The sequence below is a fragment of the Microtus oregoni genome, unplaced genomic scaffold (assembly GCF_018167655.1).
Source record: "Microtus oregoni isolate MIOR12 unplaced genomic scaffold, Mior012 000003F_ref0000135, whole genome shotgun sequence".
In the NCBI taxonomy this organism is placed as follows: Eukaryota; Metazoa; Chordata; class Mammalia; order Rodentia; family Cricetidae; genus Microtus; species Microtus oregoni.
Window position 1 is genome coordinate 53721506 of NW_024543062.1, and position 19891 is coordinate 53741396.

The 19891-nt window shown below is 38.7% G+C and overlaps 1 protein-coding gene across 3 annotated transcripts in view; it reads right to left on the reverse strand.

Moving 5' to 3' along the window:
* The window catches only part of Dpp10 (dipeptidyl peptidase like 10), a 1484741-nt gene that overhangs the window by 328452 nt on the left and 1136398 nt on the right, over positions 1-19891 (reverse strand). For all 3 annotated transcript variants that reach the window (XM_041649248.1, XM_041649247.1, XM_041649249.1), the window contains exon 5: positions 6965-7039. In XM_041649248.1, coding sequence (XP_041505182.1) covers positions 6965-7039 — 75 coding nt within the window. The remainder of the gene's footprint in view (positions 1-6964; positions 7040-19891) is intronic.

A 19891-nucleotide genomic window follows, 5' to 3' on the forward strand; every position in this document is an offset into this window, starting at 1 on the left:
TATTAATACACAGATTCCAAGTAACCAAGAGACAGACATCTGGTGGGGGAATGATTTTTTAACAACCAATATTCCTCTCAGAAAGCTTGAATTAGATCAAGGTTAGTCACACAGGATAGTTTTGTTTCTACTCTAAGAACATTTCTAGGTCTGAGCAGATAGCTCAGTAGATAAAGATCCTTATCACCAAGTCAATTAATGCAAATGCAATCCCAACAACCCTGTTTTGGAAGGAGAAATCTTGCAAGTTGTCCTTTGATTTGCACATAATTGTGTGCACATATACAAGCACACTCACATACCCACACTAAAATACAATAAAAATGTTTAAATCCTTAAAATATTCTCAATTTTATGTCATCTAAATGTACCCATGTATCACTTAGACAGATACTATTTAAGGAATAATTTAAAACATGAAGATGCATAATCACTAAGCTTGGATAAATATCACAGATGCCACTTGAGTATCAAAAACAATGTATACCTCAGTCTGGGAGATGGCTTAGCAGGAAAAAGTGCTTGCAACCAAGAAGGCCAACCTGAGTTTAACACCCTCCCCAGCCCACATAGTAAACAAAAGTTGACTCTTGCAAGCTCTCATTTGTGTTCCACTTGTGCATTGCATCACACATATGAATTCACACAAAAAAATGTAAAAGAAATTAAAATATATAACATATGGAATGGAAGTTGCATTGTTTTAATTAGTTAGAATTCAGTTCATAATAAATGTGAGTTATTGTTAGAATGATTATATCTGAATACAGGTTAATCCTTGGTGGTTTTTAGACAAGAATAGTGTGATTGAAGAACCGGGCCATCTGCAATTAGAAGGATGTATCCAACCCTACCAAAGCAGAGCCTGCAAATAAGGTGGTTAACATCTCTGAGCCTGCCTTTCCTCAGAAAATGGTATCAATATTCGAGTTATGGGAGCTTCATGACGTTTACAGTGATGAACCCAAATCCCATAGCAGTTTGCTGTCTTGTGTAAACTTATTTTGATAAAGATAGCAGAAAAGCAGGGTCACACACAGGAAAGAGGGAGAGAAAAGAAAATCCTTTAATCAACACGGTACTTTACTCATGGACAGCTTTCACAGCTAAATCAGCAGTAGAGTGGATCAGTCATGATATATATTGTAGTATAGGATACAGTAGTAAGAAGGAACAATTTATAACAGAATTACTGAGAGCCATGGGTAAATTCTATACAACTTTTGACAAGAATATACTTCCTGAGACTATTTATACAAAACCATCAAAGCTAAACAGTAAAATGTGCACAGTGATGTCCCATGCAAGTGGTTGGACATGCATTTGGCAAAGCTTTGCTTTCTCAGTCCAGGTGATGGAGACATAGGCATGTTTGCCTTAGAATTAAGGCTCACACAATGCACAAAATATGTGAGGAAAGGCTATTTGATAAATTTTACATGTCAATAAATATTTAAGCATGGAAATTCTGAATATAAACAAATATTTTCTTCTAAAATCAAAACATGAGCCATTCTGTTTGTTACATGTGATTCTAGTTACTTTTTAAAAACTGTTTGTTTTTTGTGGCTTTCACATCATGCATTTAATCCCATTCATCTCCCTATACCTTCACATCTGCCCTATGCCCTTACAACATACCCCCCAAAATAAAATAAAATAAAATTTAAGAGAAGAGAAAAAGAGAGATCTCACCGTGGAAGCTGAAGCGTGACACAGTGAGTCATGCAGTACACCCTTTAGACCATATACTTTCACTTGCAAGTGTTCATTGCAGCGTCATTGGTCTGGTTTGAGGCCTCTGATTTCTGCTACACTATTGACACTGGGTCCTCACTGGGACTTATCTTGGATATCCTGTTGCTGTCTTGTTGTTGCAGAGATCATACAGCTTTGGATCTACAGGACTGGTTTCTTCACATTTCCCAGCAGATCTTCGATGAGATGGATGTTGGGGTAGAACAACTCATAGCCATGGTTGGGCCTGGGTGGTTGCAGGGTCGGTCAGTTCATCAGCTCTCCCTGCTACTTCACCATTTACAGCAAAGAACAAAGGGTGGGGCTGGTTCTCCTGTTTTTATTTCCTCAGGGCCAGCTCCCCCACACCTACACCACCAGGAACAGCTGACTGTGTTGCCCAGGTGAAGTACAGTTTCCACTCCCCTGAGTGCTGCAGTTGATCGGGGCAGGGATAGCTTTCCTGGTCTTATGACCACAGGTGAAGGATAAGGAAGTGGGGAGAGCATTTCTCCGTTGCCCATGCCACAGTATAACAGATGAGGGGTATAAGCAGATCTCCCATGCTCACATTGTTGGGGTCTACTCACCTGCAATCCTATCAACAGGGTCAGCTCTACTGTGCTTCCCAGGCAACGTACAGGGCCTGCTTTCCATAGGGGTGAGAGGAAAAGGATATCTTGCTCTCACACTCAGGGCTGGCTCACCTGTGCCCTCCAGTTACATTCTCTTTATGTCTTTTAGTGTACATGTTTATAGATGCACATGTGTATGTGTGTGAGTCTACGAGTTTCATAGCATGTGTGTAGACTTAAGATGACAGTTCTGCTCTTTTCCTCTAATATGTGGGTCCATAGGATTGAACTCAGGTTGTCAGGGTTGGTGTTAGGTACCTTTACCCACTGAGAAATTATCAGCCCCATATAGAAATATAATATGGCAGAATAAGCAAAAACTTTGAAGAAAAAAAAGAGGCCAGATCAGGGTTGAATTTCATACAGAAAAGGTGGTTATGCATGTCAGAGATTTAAGAAAAACAATACGAGAGAGAGAGAGAGAGAGAGAGAGAGAGAGAGAGAGAGAGAGAAAGAGAGAGATAGGACTTTGTATTCATTCAATTTTCTTATCACCATAATGACATACTCAGAACCCATACTTAGTAGATTTGTGGACTGCTTTGTAAAAACTAATTTGTAAGCCTGGATAATCATGCCTTTTCTTGCATGTATCAAATCAATTTCCTTTATATTTATGAGTTGTACACTATTTTATAAATTTGCAACTATTTAGCCATTCACCAATGAAATAACATCTGAGTTGTTTACGGTAACAAACAGGGTCGTATATATGCCAGTCTTGGTTCTAGCTCTCTGTGTTGCCAGGAACCTTAAAGTCTGGTTCCTCCTTCCTCTACCTCCTGAAAATTGGGATTGCAAGCATGCACCATCTTGCTTCATTTATGTGGTAGGCGATGATTAAATACCAGGATTTATGTGTGCTAGTAGAGTACTCTGTGGACTGAACTGTATTCAGGTCTCTCAAGTAATTAAAAATAAAGCTATAGAGTTTCAAGGCAATCCTTGGCTATATAACATGATCTTATGTCAAACATTAATAAGTTGAAAAATAAACAATCATACAACCAGGCAAATGAAAAAGTAAATAACTAAATACTACTATAAGTATGCACATAAAGAGCTTGATGTGAACCTAGGTTTCATGTCACTGGAAAAACTACCTTAGTGTGCACATGCTAGGTTGGATGGTAGCACAAGTTTGGTTATTATAGACACCCCATCAATACCCGCTTACACAATCCTAGCAACACTATTGGAGTGATCTAATTTCCCTCTGTGCTGCTATAATTCAGTGCTAACACTGTTGTTCTTTTTAAATAATTGATCTATTTTTATAGATGTTATTTTTGGTTTTAAGTGGGTTCTACTAGTGCTAAAGACTTTGAAATGTGGAAAGCATCTCTCATGAGTCCTTTACCGGTGTAGGTTCCTTGCCTTTTCATATAGTTATTTTCCCTCTGCTCTTAAATATTCCATTCTGAGAATGCTTTACATCTGTTGCTTGTATTAGTCACATTTCCATTGCTGTGCTAAAACAGCGTGATTAAAAGCAACTTAAGGAAGGAGGAATTTATTTGGCTATGGTTTCAGAAGGATAGGTGACCATCATGATGGGGAAATATGTCAGCAGGCATTCGGCATGGCAGCTAGAGCAGAAAGCTATAATATACATCTTAACCTCAAGCACAAAGCAGAACAAGCAAACTGAACGGAGACTATGATATAAATTCTCAAATCCTATCCTCAATGACACACACACTTCCTCACGTAAGGCCAGACCTCCTAAACCTTTCTAAATAGCAACACCAACTCTGGACCAAATGTTCAAATACCTGAGCCTGTGGGGGACCTCTTTCATTCAAACTACCACATGGATCCTTTGCTAAATATGTTATTGCAAATATTTTCACAGGCTTTAGTTTGAAATTTTACTATCCTGGTGCACCTTTGCACAGAACAACAGTTTCCAATTCCATAGACTTTACTCCTAGTGTAGTCTTAGGACCTTTTTCTTAGTCTTAGACACTAAATACAATTTGTGTTTCTTTACCAATTACATATACATTTATATTTGGATTCAGTCTGAATTCATTCTTATTTTGCACAAGAGATTAGAATAAGGTTAGTTTAAGTGATATTTTTTATTCTATTATGCTTTTATCTGTTCCTTTTGTCTTCTTTCTCCCCTCTCTGTCTCCCTTTTTCATTTATATTTAAACGTTTTTATTACATTTTATTTTTTGTATTTTATGTGTGTGTGAGGAAACATCAGTGTGGATGACAGTATACAAGTAGAAGCCAGACAAAAACTGGTAAGCGCCAGTTTCCTTCCCTTACTATATACAGTCCTGCGGCTCAGATCAGAACGTCAGTCTTGGTGGCAAGCACCTTTACCCACTGATCCATCTTGCTGGTCCCTTGGTTTCTTCCTGACTGTGGAAATCTATTTATTCCATCACCATTTGTGGAAAAGACTATAATTTATCTTGCTGGACTGTTCTGCCACTCTTTCTATAACTCACCTGCTACATTCAAGAGACCCACTTCTGAGTTCTAGATGCCTTCTTGTTGGCTATGAGTGTCCATCTTATTGATAGCTCTAGTCTTGATTGCAATGACTTTTACCACATGCTAACATATCAATGGCCATTGGGTCAGCAAAATGGATCAGTGGATAAAGGTATTTGCTACCAAACTTGATGATCTGAATGTAATATTTCAGACCTACACAGTAGAATCAGAGAAGCAACTTCCAAGACTGTCATCTGACTGCCACACATGTACCATGATATATACACATGAGCGCACATGTGTGCACATGTGTGCATGTGTGTGTGTGTGTGTGTGCGCGCACACACACACACACTGGACTCACGTCAGACATATAATCAAAAAATAAAATTTCATTATCTTTTTTATATGGCAGGTCAAATTTAAATCCCTCCAGGTAACATTAGTTTATGACCTTATAGTATATTTTAATATTTTTTTATTTTTTGCATATAAAAGACATATTTTTCTCATTGTAACATGTTACTTACAAAATTTGAAACTGAGGAAAGCACTGGGTGAGCAACAGTTAATCAAAAACCCAAAGACTGTGAACAGGGACATGAACCTGTAATGACAATCTCACCATCTTTTTCAGAACACATTACTTTTAGTAAAAGCATAAGCTTTAAAGAGACACAAGATGTACACTCCAAAAGGCTAACACATTGAACATCAAGTCTTCTGAACTGTGAAATATCATGTGTTTGGAGTCTTTTGATGCATTATACGAGGCTTCCTGCCTTAACTCCATAAATTTTTATTGTCTGTCCTAAAGCTCATAAAACTTCCTTGAATAATCTCCTATCATTTATTCTCTACAGAAACTAATGTACTGAATTGCCTTTTAACACTTACTCTGATTTTTAACTGTGGAAATTATACCTATGTACAAAATACCTACTTGCCATATGTATGTTCTAATTGTGCTCTGAAGCTGGAGAAGAATAACGAAGCAGCGAAAGAGAAAAGAACATTGTGTTTGCTAAAACTTTATTTCTTTTGTTGTCTTACTTTGGGTATTTTCTGAGATTACATAGCTAATACTCAAATGCCATTAATGGTGTTGGATATGGCTCTGTGTGCAAAAGCAGTGGCTGTGAAAACCTGAGTTTGAATCCTCAGAACCTTGGCAAAACACAGACCCAAAATACAAAGTCTGGGATTCCATTGCTTCTATGGAAATGGGGAGAGGAGACAGAAGTACCCACAGAAGCTCACAGACCATAAGCCTGGAATATAGAAGCAAAAAAAAAAAAATAGCAAAGAGATCCTTTCTTACAGAAGATGGAAGTTGAGGACTAACACAGAGATTGTTCCTCACCTTCATATGTGTTCCCTGGCATGTACATACCTATCTTTTTACAAATTATACATAAGTAAATACTTACATTCATGGGCTCACACACAGACACACACACACACACACACACACACACACACAGACAATTACCACTAGCTGGCAAAATGACTCAGAATGTGAATGCCCACCCTTGCCACAAGTAATAATTTACATATTCTGTACAATATCCATTAAACATAAAAAGAAATCCTGACTTAGCACGATGGTTCAGTGATTAAAGACTTGTCACTAAGACTGTTGACCTCAGTCTCCAGAAAACAGATGATAAAAAGAAAACCATTTGTATCAAGTTATCCTGACCATTAAAGGATTCTGTAGACCATGGATGCCTACACACACACACACACACACACACACACATACAAGGAAAACTTTAAACACACCACCAAAGCATATGCTATCAGTTATTTCAAACAGTATTCTCCTTGTGTATACACTGAGCTCAGAACATAGCTAGTAGGAAAGTCTCTGACCTACATACACTCAAGACACTTCCCTGGATGCTGATGGGCTTATCCTGAAAGCAAGCACGCCTCCGTCACATTTCCTAAAAGCTAATGCATTTGTCACTGTCACTTGACAGTTTATTCTAGTTATTGGTTAGTCAACTGTGTTGCCTTCAGCCATCTCTCACAAAGCAAATTCCACATGTCCAAGCCGTTCTCAATATAACCATGAATGCTGTCTCAGTGTCCACACAAAAAGATTCCTGTAGAAAGAGCAAGAGTTTCTTTACCTGCTTGACGTCATATGCCAGAAGAACATACTTTAAATCTGGGGAAACTGAGTGTCTGGATGCTTTAAAAGTTACCTACAAGAAGAAAAAGAAAGAGAATTTATTATTTTAAGTAGAAAAATAACCGAGAAAGTGGGTTGAGTACTGATGTCAAATACGGAAGAAATGGGAATTCTCAACATACTCTTCTGAAACGAACAATATCATTGTTTTGAGAATTTCAGACAATATAATTTGCATGAATTTACCACCCCAACAACTCCTCGCCTAATCACCCATTCTTCCCATCCCTTTCTACTCAACATTTTACTCTCTTTTTCCTTTATTCCCCCCGTCTAGGCCAGTTCCTATTGCACAGCTAGTTTTGGGAGTGAGGCCAGCCTGGTATGTAGTTGATCTACCAATGATTGCATAAGTAAAGAAAGCTGCCTCTCACTCTCCCCACAGCCATCACATACCAACAGCTCCTCAACTGGTAGAGTTTCCTGCCCACCTCCCTCCCTCTATGCTGGGATTTTGTGTCGCCAGGGTTAGTACTGGTCTTGTGCATGCAGCCATAACCACTGAGAATATATTTAAATCAAAGTTTTGAAAAATCCTACCTAACAGTTTGGTAGAAAAGACATGAAAACAGCCGTTTTATGTGTAAATACCTAAAAAGCAATCCTTTCCTAACTGAGGAAAAATGGGGCTAGAATGATGTTCATTTGGTACAGTGTTTGCCTTGTATGTACGAGGCCCTGGATCATCCCATGACTATATGAGTGGGCACCCAGGGAGAGGTAGGAGAATCAGAAGTTCAAGTTCATCTTCAACTACTTAGCATGTTTGAGGCAAGTCTGAGTTATATGAAACTCTCTCTCTAAACAGAAAATAATGCTGAGTTAGGTGTGTATCTCGTAATTGTGAATCTATAAATCTAACATTAGGAGTGTTGAAGCAGAAGAACTACTTCGCAAATTCATTGCCAGTCTGGGCTAAAAGTGATATCCACCACGGGCTATATACAATCTCTCTCTCTCTCTCTTTCTCTTTCTCTCTCTCTCTCTCTTTCTCTCTCTCTTTCTCTCTCTCCCTTCCTCCCTCCCTTCCTCCCTCCATCCTCCCCCTCTCTCTCTGAATCTTTCTCCCTATCTGTATGTCTGTATGCGTTGTAGATTACTGTCTCTATATATTTATTTATGAGATATGTTTGCATTTGACACACACACCAATATGCACAGAGACTATGTTGCTTTCTGTATACACATTTTTGAGATACGTACTTATATTTGACACACACATATGTCTGTATTTCAAATGTATGCATACATATGCACATGCATGCACTGAAATAAAGGCTTATTGAAATTCTGAAATAGACACAAAGATTTTAGAGTTGCGTGTTTGGTTAATCGAAAGAAAAGGTACAGTAAAATTCTGTGTGCTGCCATTTTCGGTCTGTGTTTTTTTCTTTTCCTATTTAACTCTTTAAGTATTTAAAGATCCATCAAAAACAAACTTTCTTTAGAGGCAGTTTTCTGGGTAAATCAGATATAACACAAATACATAACTAATTGCATTTGAAACCAAACAACTACTGTAACTACAGTGTACCGGATGGATTCTGAGCTTACAAGTTAACTATTGAACAGATCTGATGACAGAAGTAATTTAAAATGTATGATTAAAGTTAAATACGTTGAAGGTGCAGAAATGGTTTTACATGGGATATAGGTGTTTGTTGAACTCATATCAAAGGGAAAGACAGGAAAATTGAGTTGATAGGAACAAAAATAAATAGTCTGAGTACTTTCAGCAAACTAGATTGTTTGCACATTATTTACAGAGACTTGCCTATGTAAATCATTTTGTACATCTTACTTCAAGGTAACATTCACACAAAGCTATCTAGGGAAAATACAAGAAGACAGGGCTACGTTTCTCCTATTTCCCTTTCCTTTTTGCCCCAAAATCCCCTTCTGCTTTCAATGATTCCAAGATATGGGGAAGAAAGTAGCTTTCTATTCAATCTGTGGACAGTGATTTAAGCCTCAATCATCCTGATTATGATGTCTGATAAGCCATCTAAGTTTACAGGCTGATGCTTGAATGGATGGTGATAATGTCAATTTACCAGGAAGATGATGCACTCCAAACCCAAGCAGAGGTTCCTGTGCTTAGGCCATGCCTAACATTTTCCTCAGATTTCTTCCTTTGCATTTTTGTCCTTTGTGATCAACTAGTGACCTCAGTCTTGCCCTATGTTTGACTCTGTTAGTGCTTGTCAGAGAACCCAGGCCCTGCAGGTTACCAGGCTCAAAGCATAAAGGAGTGCAAGCAAGATATGATGAACAAAGCAGACTTCTGTAGCCCAGGGGTTCAAGGTAACCTGACCACCATTAGACACAATGAGACACATGGAAAGCAAGCCCCACTTTTTTTACTCCAAGAAGTAATGGACCCTACATCACATATGCCATGTTCCTTTACCTGAGTCTTGGAGAGCAGGCTATGTACTAAGTTCTCACCCTGCAAGTTCCCCTACCCCCTTTCTTTTAGAAATTTTTAAAAGAGGACACAATGTTTGGCTGCGGATGAGGACAGCAAACTACTTTCAGACCATACCCCAGTGCTGAATGTTGCCAGAATTCTCAAATTATTTGATTGAAGGATAATTACTCACTGCCTCCCTGCAGTTCCATGCTTCCCTTTCCTTTCTCTTCCTAACTGAAATCCCATGCTACTGAAGAATTTGTCCAAACTAGAAGAGATAACAGAAAATTTCCACCTTGCAGTAAAGCTGGATAGAATACAGCTAACTGTAGGGTTTGAAGCCAGAATCTAAGGGTATCGGTTTTTTATCACTGAGCCTCCCAACTTATGGCATTTGGTACTTGTGTCAAAAATGAATGGAATTGTTGGGTATTCATTTGGTATTGTCAAGAACAAAATTACAATTTAAGAGCATAAATCGTTTTATTTCCCATTCTGGATTTTTACATGTCATTATAAAAATATAATAAGGAATCCAATGGTAGGGGCCAAAAGGTTTACTTTTAAAAACCAAGAAGTCCTTTAAAGGGAAGCAGAAATGAAGGACTATGAAAAAGCATCTGTCAGTGCCATGTCACCTTCCTGAGAAGCAAAACCAAAGCGAGACAGGCCAGTGAAAACTGTGACTGGTTCATACCAGACGGAAAAAAATCTAATCCCTAAGACAGAAGTGATGACAGTGTTCCCAAAACAGGTTTTAAAGAGCAAAGTGGAAGATACTGTCTGTTCAGTCATCTCTTTAAAGAACAGTACCCTTCCTAGAACTGCAGTGCCTGTGGTAGGTAACCTTGTGACCGGATGTCATCACTTCTGTCTTAGGGAGTAGAAATCCCCAACATTATAGATGGTGAGGCTGTCTCAAGGCCACAGAAATGCAAAAGGAATTCAGGAAGGCTCATTTCATAGACCTTGAGTTATCTCACCAGCCAGAGGATATTTTTGTTCTTCCTTGCTTTCATTCTTTTTGGTAGAGACTTTTTTTCCCTGCCTGGTATGAATTATTTAAAGGAATCTCACATGCTTTGTCCCCTCCACCCCTATGTGAGATTCTTCACGCAAATTAACTTCCTGTTTTCACAGGTGCGTCTGGGCCTTGGTAAAAACATTTTAGTGTCTTTACAGTTCCTACCATTATCCAGTCTGACACTTTGTTAATTAGCACTGTACTTCCTCCAGCTTAGGCTGCACACAAACTGGGAAGTGTTCCAAATAGCTTTTCAGGGGCCCAGAGCTGCTGAATCTAGAGCTGAGCACTGCTCATCTGGGATGGAAGGGTCCATAATGTGAACATAAGAAACTCATTCTAGAGCTACAGAGTAGCTCAGTGGCTGAGAATGCTCACTATCAAAACACAAGGACTTAAGTTCAAATCCCATAGCCCACATAAAAGACTGGTGTTTCCATGTCTGCCCATAATCCTAGCATTGTGGAGATGAGGGGGCTGGTGTTGTTGGGTCGTGTTAGCTGCAAGGCCAGTGTAAGGCTTAATGAGAGACTGTCTCAATGGAATAAGACAGAATGCTATAGCAGGGCCCTTTAGGGACTCTAGTCTTCTTGCCTGTATCTGCACACATATGTCCATATATACCACACACAGATACATGCCATATCCTAGTAATTAATTTATGAAACTCTGGAGGTTTTACACAAATTCATGTTACTATAAAGCATGGTTTTCAAATTTGGGGTCGCATATCTGTTATCCTTCATTTCAGATATTTTATTATGATTCATTAGAATAGGAAAGCTACAGTTATGAAGTAGCAGTGAAATAATTTTATGGATTGGGGGTCACCACAACGTGAGGAACTGTATTAAAGGGTCACCGCATTATGAAGGCTGAGAGCCACTGCTATGAAGTATTTGTGTTATTATCTCTTGCATCTGTGGGAAAAGTTCTATCTAACAGTTGTGAAAGCTGCTTGAAATTGACCTTAACTGTGGGATATAATATGATTCTAGTGAGTCTCAACTGGATAGAACATTAGAGCTAGGGGTAGAGAGGTGACTTATGAGGTAAGAGTGATTGATCCTCTTCCAGAGGACAAGAGTCCTGTTCTCAGCCTCCATCAGCGCCTGTAACTGCGACTCCAGAGAACCCCAAACCCTCTTCTGGTCTTCATAGGCAATCCCTCACCCAACAAATAAATGAAAACAATTTTACAAAAGGAACTCTGAGTTTGGGGAAATTTCATATAGTAACTGTTTTGCTCCCTTCACAGCTTATTTCCTGTTGAGCCGAAAGGCTGTAGAAAGGTTGTTGTAGGTATATATGCCTGTAAGGGTTGGATGTAGGAGCGGAAACATGACTTCAGAAAATTACTCCTTGGGTCCCTTCCACTTTTTCTTTGTGTCAGGGTTTCTCACTGGCCCAGAACTTAGCCAAGTAGGCCAGGCTAGCTCTCCAGTGAATTCCAGGAATGCCCTGTTTTCATATCCCAATTCACTGATGATTGGATTATAAGCATTCAGCACCTGTTCTGCATTTATGTGGGTACTGGGAATCGAACTCAGGTTCCAATGCTTATTAACTAAGCCATCTAACCAGAACAAATGATTTCTGTATATGTTTACCATTACTAAACAATAATGCCTATTAGTGACTGTTTTAGCCCAGAGAGTTCTGGGGAGTCTTAAAAAGCATGATCTCTACATACAAGCAAAATACATTTAATGAACAGCAAAAGGATAGGCTCAAGAAACACAAATACGTACATGGTCCTGTATTACTCAGTATAACACAAGTAATTCACTGTATGAGAAGCAGCAAGGTTCCTGAAGGTTCTACAAGGTAAAGGAAACCCCACTAAGTGGATTTTTCACAACATATTGGGCCGAGTAAGGTAAGAATCAGGTGCCGCTGTGGTCCACAGCAGAACTGATAGCTGAAACCCAAAAGCCTGCAGAGACAAGGCACTTAAAGAAGGCTGTGGCTGTCAGGGTGAGAAAGGCTGAATGGACTTTCTCAAAGGAGGAACACTCAACACTAGATCCTCCTTATCTTAGAGGAAATGTGTAAAGTTGTTGTCTTCATTTTTTCCAAGAAAAGTCAGAAATCATTATGCTAGCATCAAGTTCTATGGATTTAAAATTATTATGTAATAGTTTCATTATGGAGGAAGGGTATCCTTCATGGGGTGTGGAAGTTTGCTCCTTTGTGGAATGTTAATGATCCCAAGGATGGGGGAGAGGAAAGCAGCTCTTGATGGAGTTTCCACAAGCCTAAAACTATCACATACTTGGAGAATGTCGGTGAAGAATATATGATCTACTGCTTTTTTACTTCAATGAAATCCTTATTGTGGTATGAGAAACCCTCTAGGAAGCATATAAGTAGCTTTAAAGCCTTCTTGGGAAGAAGGGGATGGGAGTCTAGGTGACGACTCCTTGACTAGGGCAGAGAGTATCATGAATGGTAACACCAAGGAGGGAGTAAGATTTGTTTTGTATATAGAATTTGTTTTTGCAAATGGATTGAAAGTGATTTGATCTGAAGTTTCCCTAGAAATTAGGAAGACAGACCACACAAGCAATATAAAAAGTTAAGGAGGAAGGGACAGACATAAACAAGTGAGGATGTGAGCAGGAGACACTTGGAAAATACATGAAGAAAAATGATTAGTATTTAAGGGCAGAAATAAGATGGTTGAAGAATCACTCAGAGCTTTTTAAGTCAATGCTGCCATTAGAAAAAAATGTTTATGTATCATTTTTCACACTATATTATTTCTCTATGTATATGTGCAAGTTGTGTGTGTGTTGTGTGTAGAGGTCAGAGGTAAATTTTGGTATTGTATCCTCAAGTGCTTTGTTGTTTTGGCAGCTCCTATTGAAAATGAAATTCACCAATACAGTCCTGTTGGCTAGGCAGCATCTCCATAAATCTCTCTATCTTTAACTTCAGCAAGCTGCAATTATAGATGCATGCTACTATTCCCAGTTTCTTTATATGAGTTCTGATATCTGGACTCAGATTTCAAATTTACAGGGCAAGTGCTTTTCTGTATCTCTGAGACATCTCCCTAGTCCCACATGTGTCAATGTTTGCTATGGTATGCTTGAGTTTCTGAAAGACATCAGAACAAATATTTGGGACTAGTATATTGAAAATTGGATGTAACAGGGATATCTGGAAGCCTCATCTCTAATGGGTGAGTTTTAGGTGGAAGGTTATGCTCAATTCCAATTTATCCTTTTGTAAAAGGGGGAAGTATTCCTTCCTCAGCAAACATGTCTATGATGTGATCAATAACACTGCAAATATTCTTAACATTGTTTGCTACTATCTTATTTATACTCTCATTTATGACACTTGAGACATGGCCCCCCTATGTAGCCTGGGCACTCTTCAAAGTCGCTACCTTTCTATCTTTATCTATAGTGTTGTGGGATATTTGATTATACTGTGGACATCAAGATATCATTAATTAAATAAAATCAACCTCATGTCAAGAGGCAGAGTAAAAAACTAGTTGATAGGAAGTAGCCATAAAGTTAGAGGGAATCTGAAAAATGGAGAAATGCAGAGGAGGTAGTAAGCAGGGACTTTGAGCCTGATGGTCTTTTTGTTTTGAGATGGAGGAAGAGAATCTCTTTTTCTGAGATGCTGGCTAAGGAGGAAGGTCAGATTACTGTTCCTCTGCCTCTCTGAGCTAGTAGGTTTTCAGCCCACATTTTTCTCTTAAGTCTTTATAGGTAGAATCACACAATTGACATTTAATTTAGGACCACTATTGCATGTTGGGGTAATAGTCACAGGACACCACTAAAACAGTTTTGTATCCTCAGAATGTGCTTCTTTGCTCATCCATGTTCATCTCCACTCGCTATAATAACTTTGCCTCTCTCTTTTCCTTTCTCAAACTGTATTTCCCTAAGCTCATGTTTTAATTCTTCTCATTTAAGAGTACAATTGCATACTGCTCTTCCAGAGGACAAGAGTTTGACTACCAGTTCCTATTTGGGTGCTTTACACTCTAGCTGCAGAGGATCTGGTTTCCTCTTTAGGTCTCTGTAGGCACCTTTATACACATACACGCACAGACTCAGACACACACGTACACAGACACATAGGATTTTTAAAAGCAAAACATAAACTATTAAGCTTCTATTATTCATAGCATAAGTGATAAGTCTGACCAGACCGAATAGAATTCTCCTTGCAGTTCATCAAAGGATTTATCACTGTTTCCATCATCACTCTTATAGATTGTTTGAAATTGCAATTTATATCTTTTATTGTCACAGTAACGTCCCTATTAAGAGGCTTCCATGCAATGATTCACTTTTGTCACAGACATTATATGCAGAATTAGAAGAAGGATAATGATAGTGTTCCAACATGCCAGATACTGAAGATCATAGCGCGAAATCACTGAAGACAAACTGAAATGTCAGGAGTTCCAGGAAATGGAACATACACATTTGCATGACTCTACGCTGAAAAGAACTGAACAGAAAGAATTAGGAAGGAGATTAAAATTAACAAGAACTAATAAGAAACATGTGGTAGCCTTAAAAAGTAGAAGACTACATTAGAGAACTGTTCAAATGGGTTAAAGTGTTACTCAAGATTTTAGTAATAAACTGTCAATAAAAGTATATGCAAGTATCTCTTCTTGTATAATACAAAACTAAGTAGAATCACTCAGTCAAGGTACTTTCACAGAGTACCTCTTTATACTGGAAAACATAAAGCAGTAACTTTTTTGGTAAAATATACATTCTTACTATTTTTGCAACCCATTGAATCCAAAGTGCTACTCATATGCACATGGCTGTAAAACCATCCATTGGAGTATGGCTGACCTGTCATTGTCCATGTCCCTGAAGAAAACAGATTCTTCCTTTCTAGAAGTCATCACCTGTCATCAACTTCTTAGCTACAGCACACATATGCTAAATACACACACACACACACAGTAAATAATGTGAAATCTTTTAAAAAGGAAAAACACTTAATAGAAGTTGGAAAAGCAGTCAAAGCACCAGCCTGGTTTGATGTCAAATGAGGGGTCTTGTTACTGTTCTTCACACTTTGGCTTGCATAAAAGCAACAGGCGAAAAGAAGAATGAAAAGTTTTCCTTCTGTAGCTCTGGACAAGGCGTCGTTTGTTGCCCACAGTTATAGCTCTGTTTATCTGGAGGGGTTTGAAACTCAGATCTTGAATGGCTTGTTCTCTACTTCTCCCTTTTCTTAACTGCTCAGTTACTAAAGAAAGAGCTTCCATTTTATTCCTTTGCGATACAACAACACTATGTTTTACAAACATTGATCTCTTTCTGTCGTTTATTTTTTCTTGGCACCTAATATTTTACGGATACTGTAATCTTTTCTAAAACAATGCAATGCAGACATTTCCATGATATAACTAGGTAATTTTGTATGATATGTATGCCCTTATGCATGTGTGGGGCAGGTGGGCACATTGTGTAAATATGCAAGTGAAGGCAACAAGTCAAGCATTGATAATGCTCCTCAGGAACTTCCCACCTTTCCTTTCGATATAGGATGTGCTGTTGGCCAAGTAAGCTAGGCATGGTACGCATAGGGCTGTGGGCATGCCCTTACCTGAGACTCTCTGACGCTGAGATTATAGGCACACACTGTCATGACTAGGTTTTTGATTTTTTAAATTAATTTTAAAATAATAAAAAAAAATCACTTCGCTTCATGACTAGGTGTTCTGGTTTTCAGAACAGTAAATCTATACCTAGTAACCCATGGGGATATTTCACATGGATACCCACTGCTCAATAAATGTGAACAGACATCATAATGTTCTATTGATTTAGATCACAGATCATACTATTCAATTTTTATTTTCAACAGAAGGCAAACCTTAGTGGTCACAGAGCTCTATCAATAATTTAAGTAGAGCAGGCAGGGTGACTTTGAAGGGAAATGTCCCAGCATTTCCCTCCCAGAAAGTGTTGACAAACTACAAAGGCTCTGGTTGAAGAGAGACAGGAACATTGTGACTTGCATATTCATGCCAATTATTTTTTTTGAAATTCAGATTGTGCGGCTCTAATGACTTTTCAAATTATCTTAATGCTTAACATATTTCAAATATATTTTTCTTCTCCAAAATGATTCTGTTACATTGAAACACAAGTACACTGAATAATAGAGTACACAAAAGGAGTACAGAGCTGGGATGATGACTCAGTGGAAGTGCTTGCTGCAGGGGAACAAGAAACCCAGTTCAGATCACTCACACCCATGGAAAAGCCAGGGTTGTTTGTTTGTTTGTTTGTTTTTTCGATTGGTTTTTTTTCTACACTTGTGAGGAGAAAGCAGAGGGATCAAAGGTTCAACAGGCAGCCAGTCTAGCTGAGTGGCTAGCTCCAGGCTCTAGAGCGGCTGTCTCACAACCACAAAGGAGGGCAAGGAACTAGGAAAGACACTGATGTTAAACTTTGCCTCCACATCTACATGCAGCAGGAAGTGTGCCTGCATACGTGAATGCATATACCACAGACACAGGGAAATTGTGTGTGTGTGTGTGTGTGTGTGTGTGTGTGTGATAGTAAAAGCTTTTTAAATACTAAAATAGCATAAATTCTGGATCTGTTTTCTTGCTATAATGCTTTATAATGTTTCTGAAATGATGCTTAATAAGTAAGATGTTGAGACTATTCTTGTCTAATAGCAAATTACCACAATTTTTGCTTTCTGTAGAAATTTATTTATTAAAATTTTTTGTTAATTGAATTCATTATTTGACAATTTTTTATGTTTATTCAACATATCTATTGAGTACTTGAGTACTTGAGTACTTATTACTTGTCAGGAATGCTATTTCTAACTTAATTAAGTTAAATTAGCATTTTTTCATTTATTTTACATACAGACCACAGTTTCTCCTCCCTCCCAGACACTCATCTACCCACTCCCTATCCACTCCCCCTTCAGCTCCATTCGGAAAGGGGCAGACCTTCCATGGACTTGAACAAAGCATAGCCCATCAAGTTGAGGTCAGGGACCAAGCATTTCCCCATGCACCAAGGCTGGGCGAGGTAATCCAGCATGTGGAATAGGTTCCCAAAAGCCACCTTAGCATGAGGGGCAGGTTCTGATCTCAGTGACAGAAGCCTTACAAACAGTCCAAGCTGCACAATGGTCTCACACAGAGGCCCTAGAATGGTCCCTTGCAGGCTGCCTAACTGTTGGTCCATAATCAACATGCTCCCATGAGCTCAGGTTAACTGTGTCTGTGGGTCTCTCTGTCAAGACCTTGATTGCTATAGCTTGTACAATTACTCAACTCTTTCTTCAGGATTCCTAGGAGCTCGACCCAGTGCTTAGTTGTGGATCTCTGAATCTGCTTCCATCAGTTACTGGCTGAAGAAAAGCTCTCTCATGGCAATTAGGGTATTCACCAATTTGATTACAATGGTCAATTTAGGTTAACAGTCTTAGCTGGGGACATCCTTGTGGGTTCCTATGAGTTTCACTGGCACCATGTTTCTCCCTAACCACTAAATGCTCCCCATCAAGATGTCTCTTTTATTACTCTCACTCTCAGTCCCTCTCCCACGTCAGCCTGCCCAACCTGCTCCCTCAAGTTCCCATTCTCCCATCTCCCATTCCACATTCAATTTACCCAGGAGATCTCTTCTGTTCCCCTTCCCAGGGAAATACATGCATCTTTTTTGGGTACCTCTTTTAATCTAGCTTCTATGGGGCTTTGGATTGTAAATTGGTTATTCTGTACTTTACTCCTAATATCCACTTATGAGTGAATACATACTGTGCTTGTCTTTTGTGTCTGGGTAATCTCCCTCAGAATATCTATTACTTGTGTGTGTGTGTGTGTGTGTGTGTGTGTGAGAGAGAGAGAGAGAGAGAGAGAGAGAGAGAGAGATACTGATAACTAGTACTTCAACTTGTTCCTACTAAGTTACAAAAGGTGCAGAACTGAAAGTCATTTTCTGCATTTTTCATATTGTGAGACAGTGTGGATAACTTTACCATCTTATTAAATAAACAAATGGTAAGACTAAATTCTGTGTCCTCCTGTTTTTAAATATCCAGGTTCAAATGAAGCCCAAAGTTTCAAAAAGCTTCTTAGCCTCTATGGTTTTAAATGTTATTATATTGATAAGTTTATTTCATTAGGAAAGCTGAGGAAACATTGAAAGATTGCATGGCCAAGCACTTATTAGAAATGTACTTGAGTCACTCAGCCAGTGTCTTAGGGATTTCTATTGCTGTGGAGAAACACCATGACCACAGAGAATCTTTTAAAGAAAACATTTAATTGGAGTGGCTCACTTACAATGTCAGAAGTTCACTCCACTATCATTATGTCGGCAAGCATAGTGGCCTACAGGTAGACATAGGGATCGGTACATCTTGGCTTGAAAGCAACAGGAAGTCAACTGAGATATAGGGCTTTATCCTGAGCATGGGACACCTGAAAACCTATTCTCAAAGTAACATACTTCCTTTAACAGGCCATACCAACTCCAGTGAACTCACACCACCTAATAGTGACACTTCCTGTGAGATGTGGGGGTCAATTATGTTTAAACTACCACAGACAGGTAGCTGAATTAATTGACTATAAACTTTTACCCATAATCCTTTTCATCACTCTTCTTTCCATTTCCTTCATTCACTTCTTTTTCAGCAATGAATGGCTTATGTATGTGCCTCTCTCTCTCTCTCTCTCTCTCTCTCTCTCTCTCTGTGTGTGTGTGTGTGTGTGTGTGTGTGTGTGTGTGCGTGCGTGCACATGCCAAAGTTTACTGTGCCCACAAAAAGCAGAAGAGGGGATGAGATCTCTGGGAGTTACAGATGATTGTGACCTGCTCAGTCTAAGGTCTAGAAATCAAACTCAAGGCCTCTGCAAGAGCAATAGGACTCTTAACTACTGAACTACCATCCAAGCTCACAGAGACTTTTAAGTTGCTAGTGAATGAAGGACTTTAATGAGTTTCAGAATAAATGAAAACATTTATGAACAGTATAGAACATAACATCCAAAATGGAGGACTTACTCTGGAGGACTTAGAAACTGTGCATAAATTGCATAAATTGTGATTCAGTCTCATAATTAAACAAATTTAATTCACTGCCATAGCTCTGCTATGAATTGGTCCTACAAATACATTTCAAAGAAGGTGTCCAAAGTCTTTTGTGTGTGGAAAAGATGTGTAATAAGTAAATAAAAATGGTAATACATTAGGCAAGAAAATTCTAATCAGTCTTTGAATGCTATTAGAAGGAAAAAGTATTTTAAAAGGTATACATGTAACTTATATTATTAATTTCAGATGAATAGAAGGAAATGAAAGGATAGTTCGTTTAGGAGAGTATTTGCCTATTATGCAAGAAGCCCTGGTTTACGTCCCCAGCATGTTATAATTTGACTGTGGTGGTAC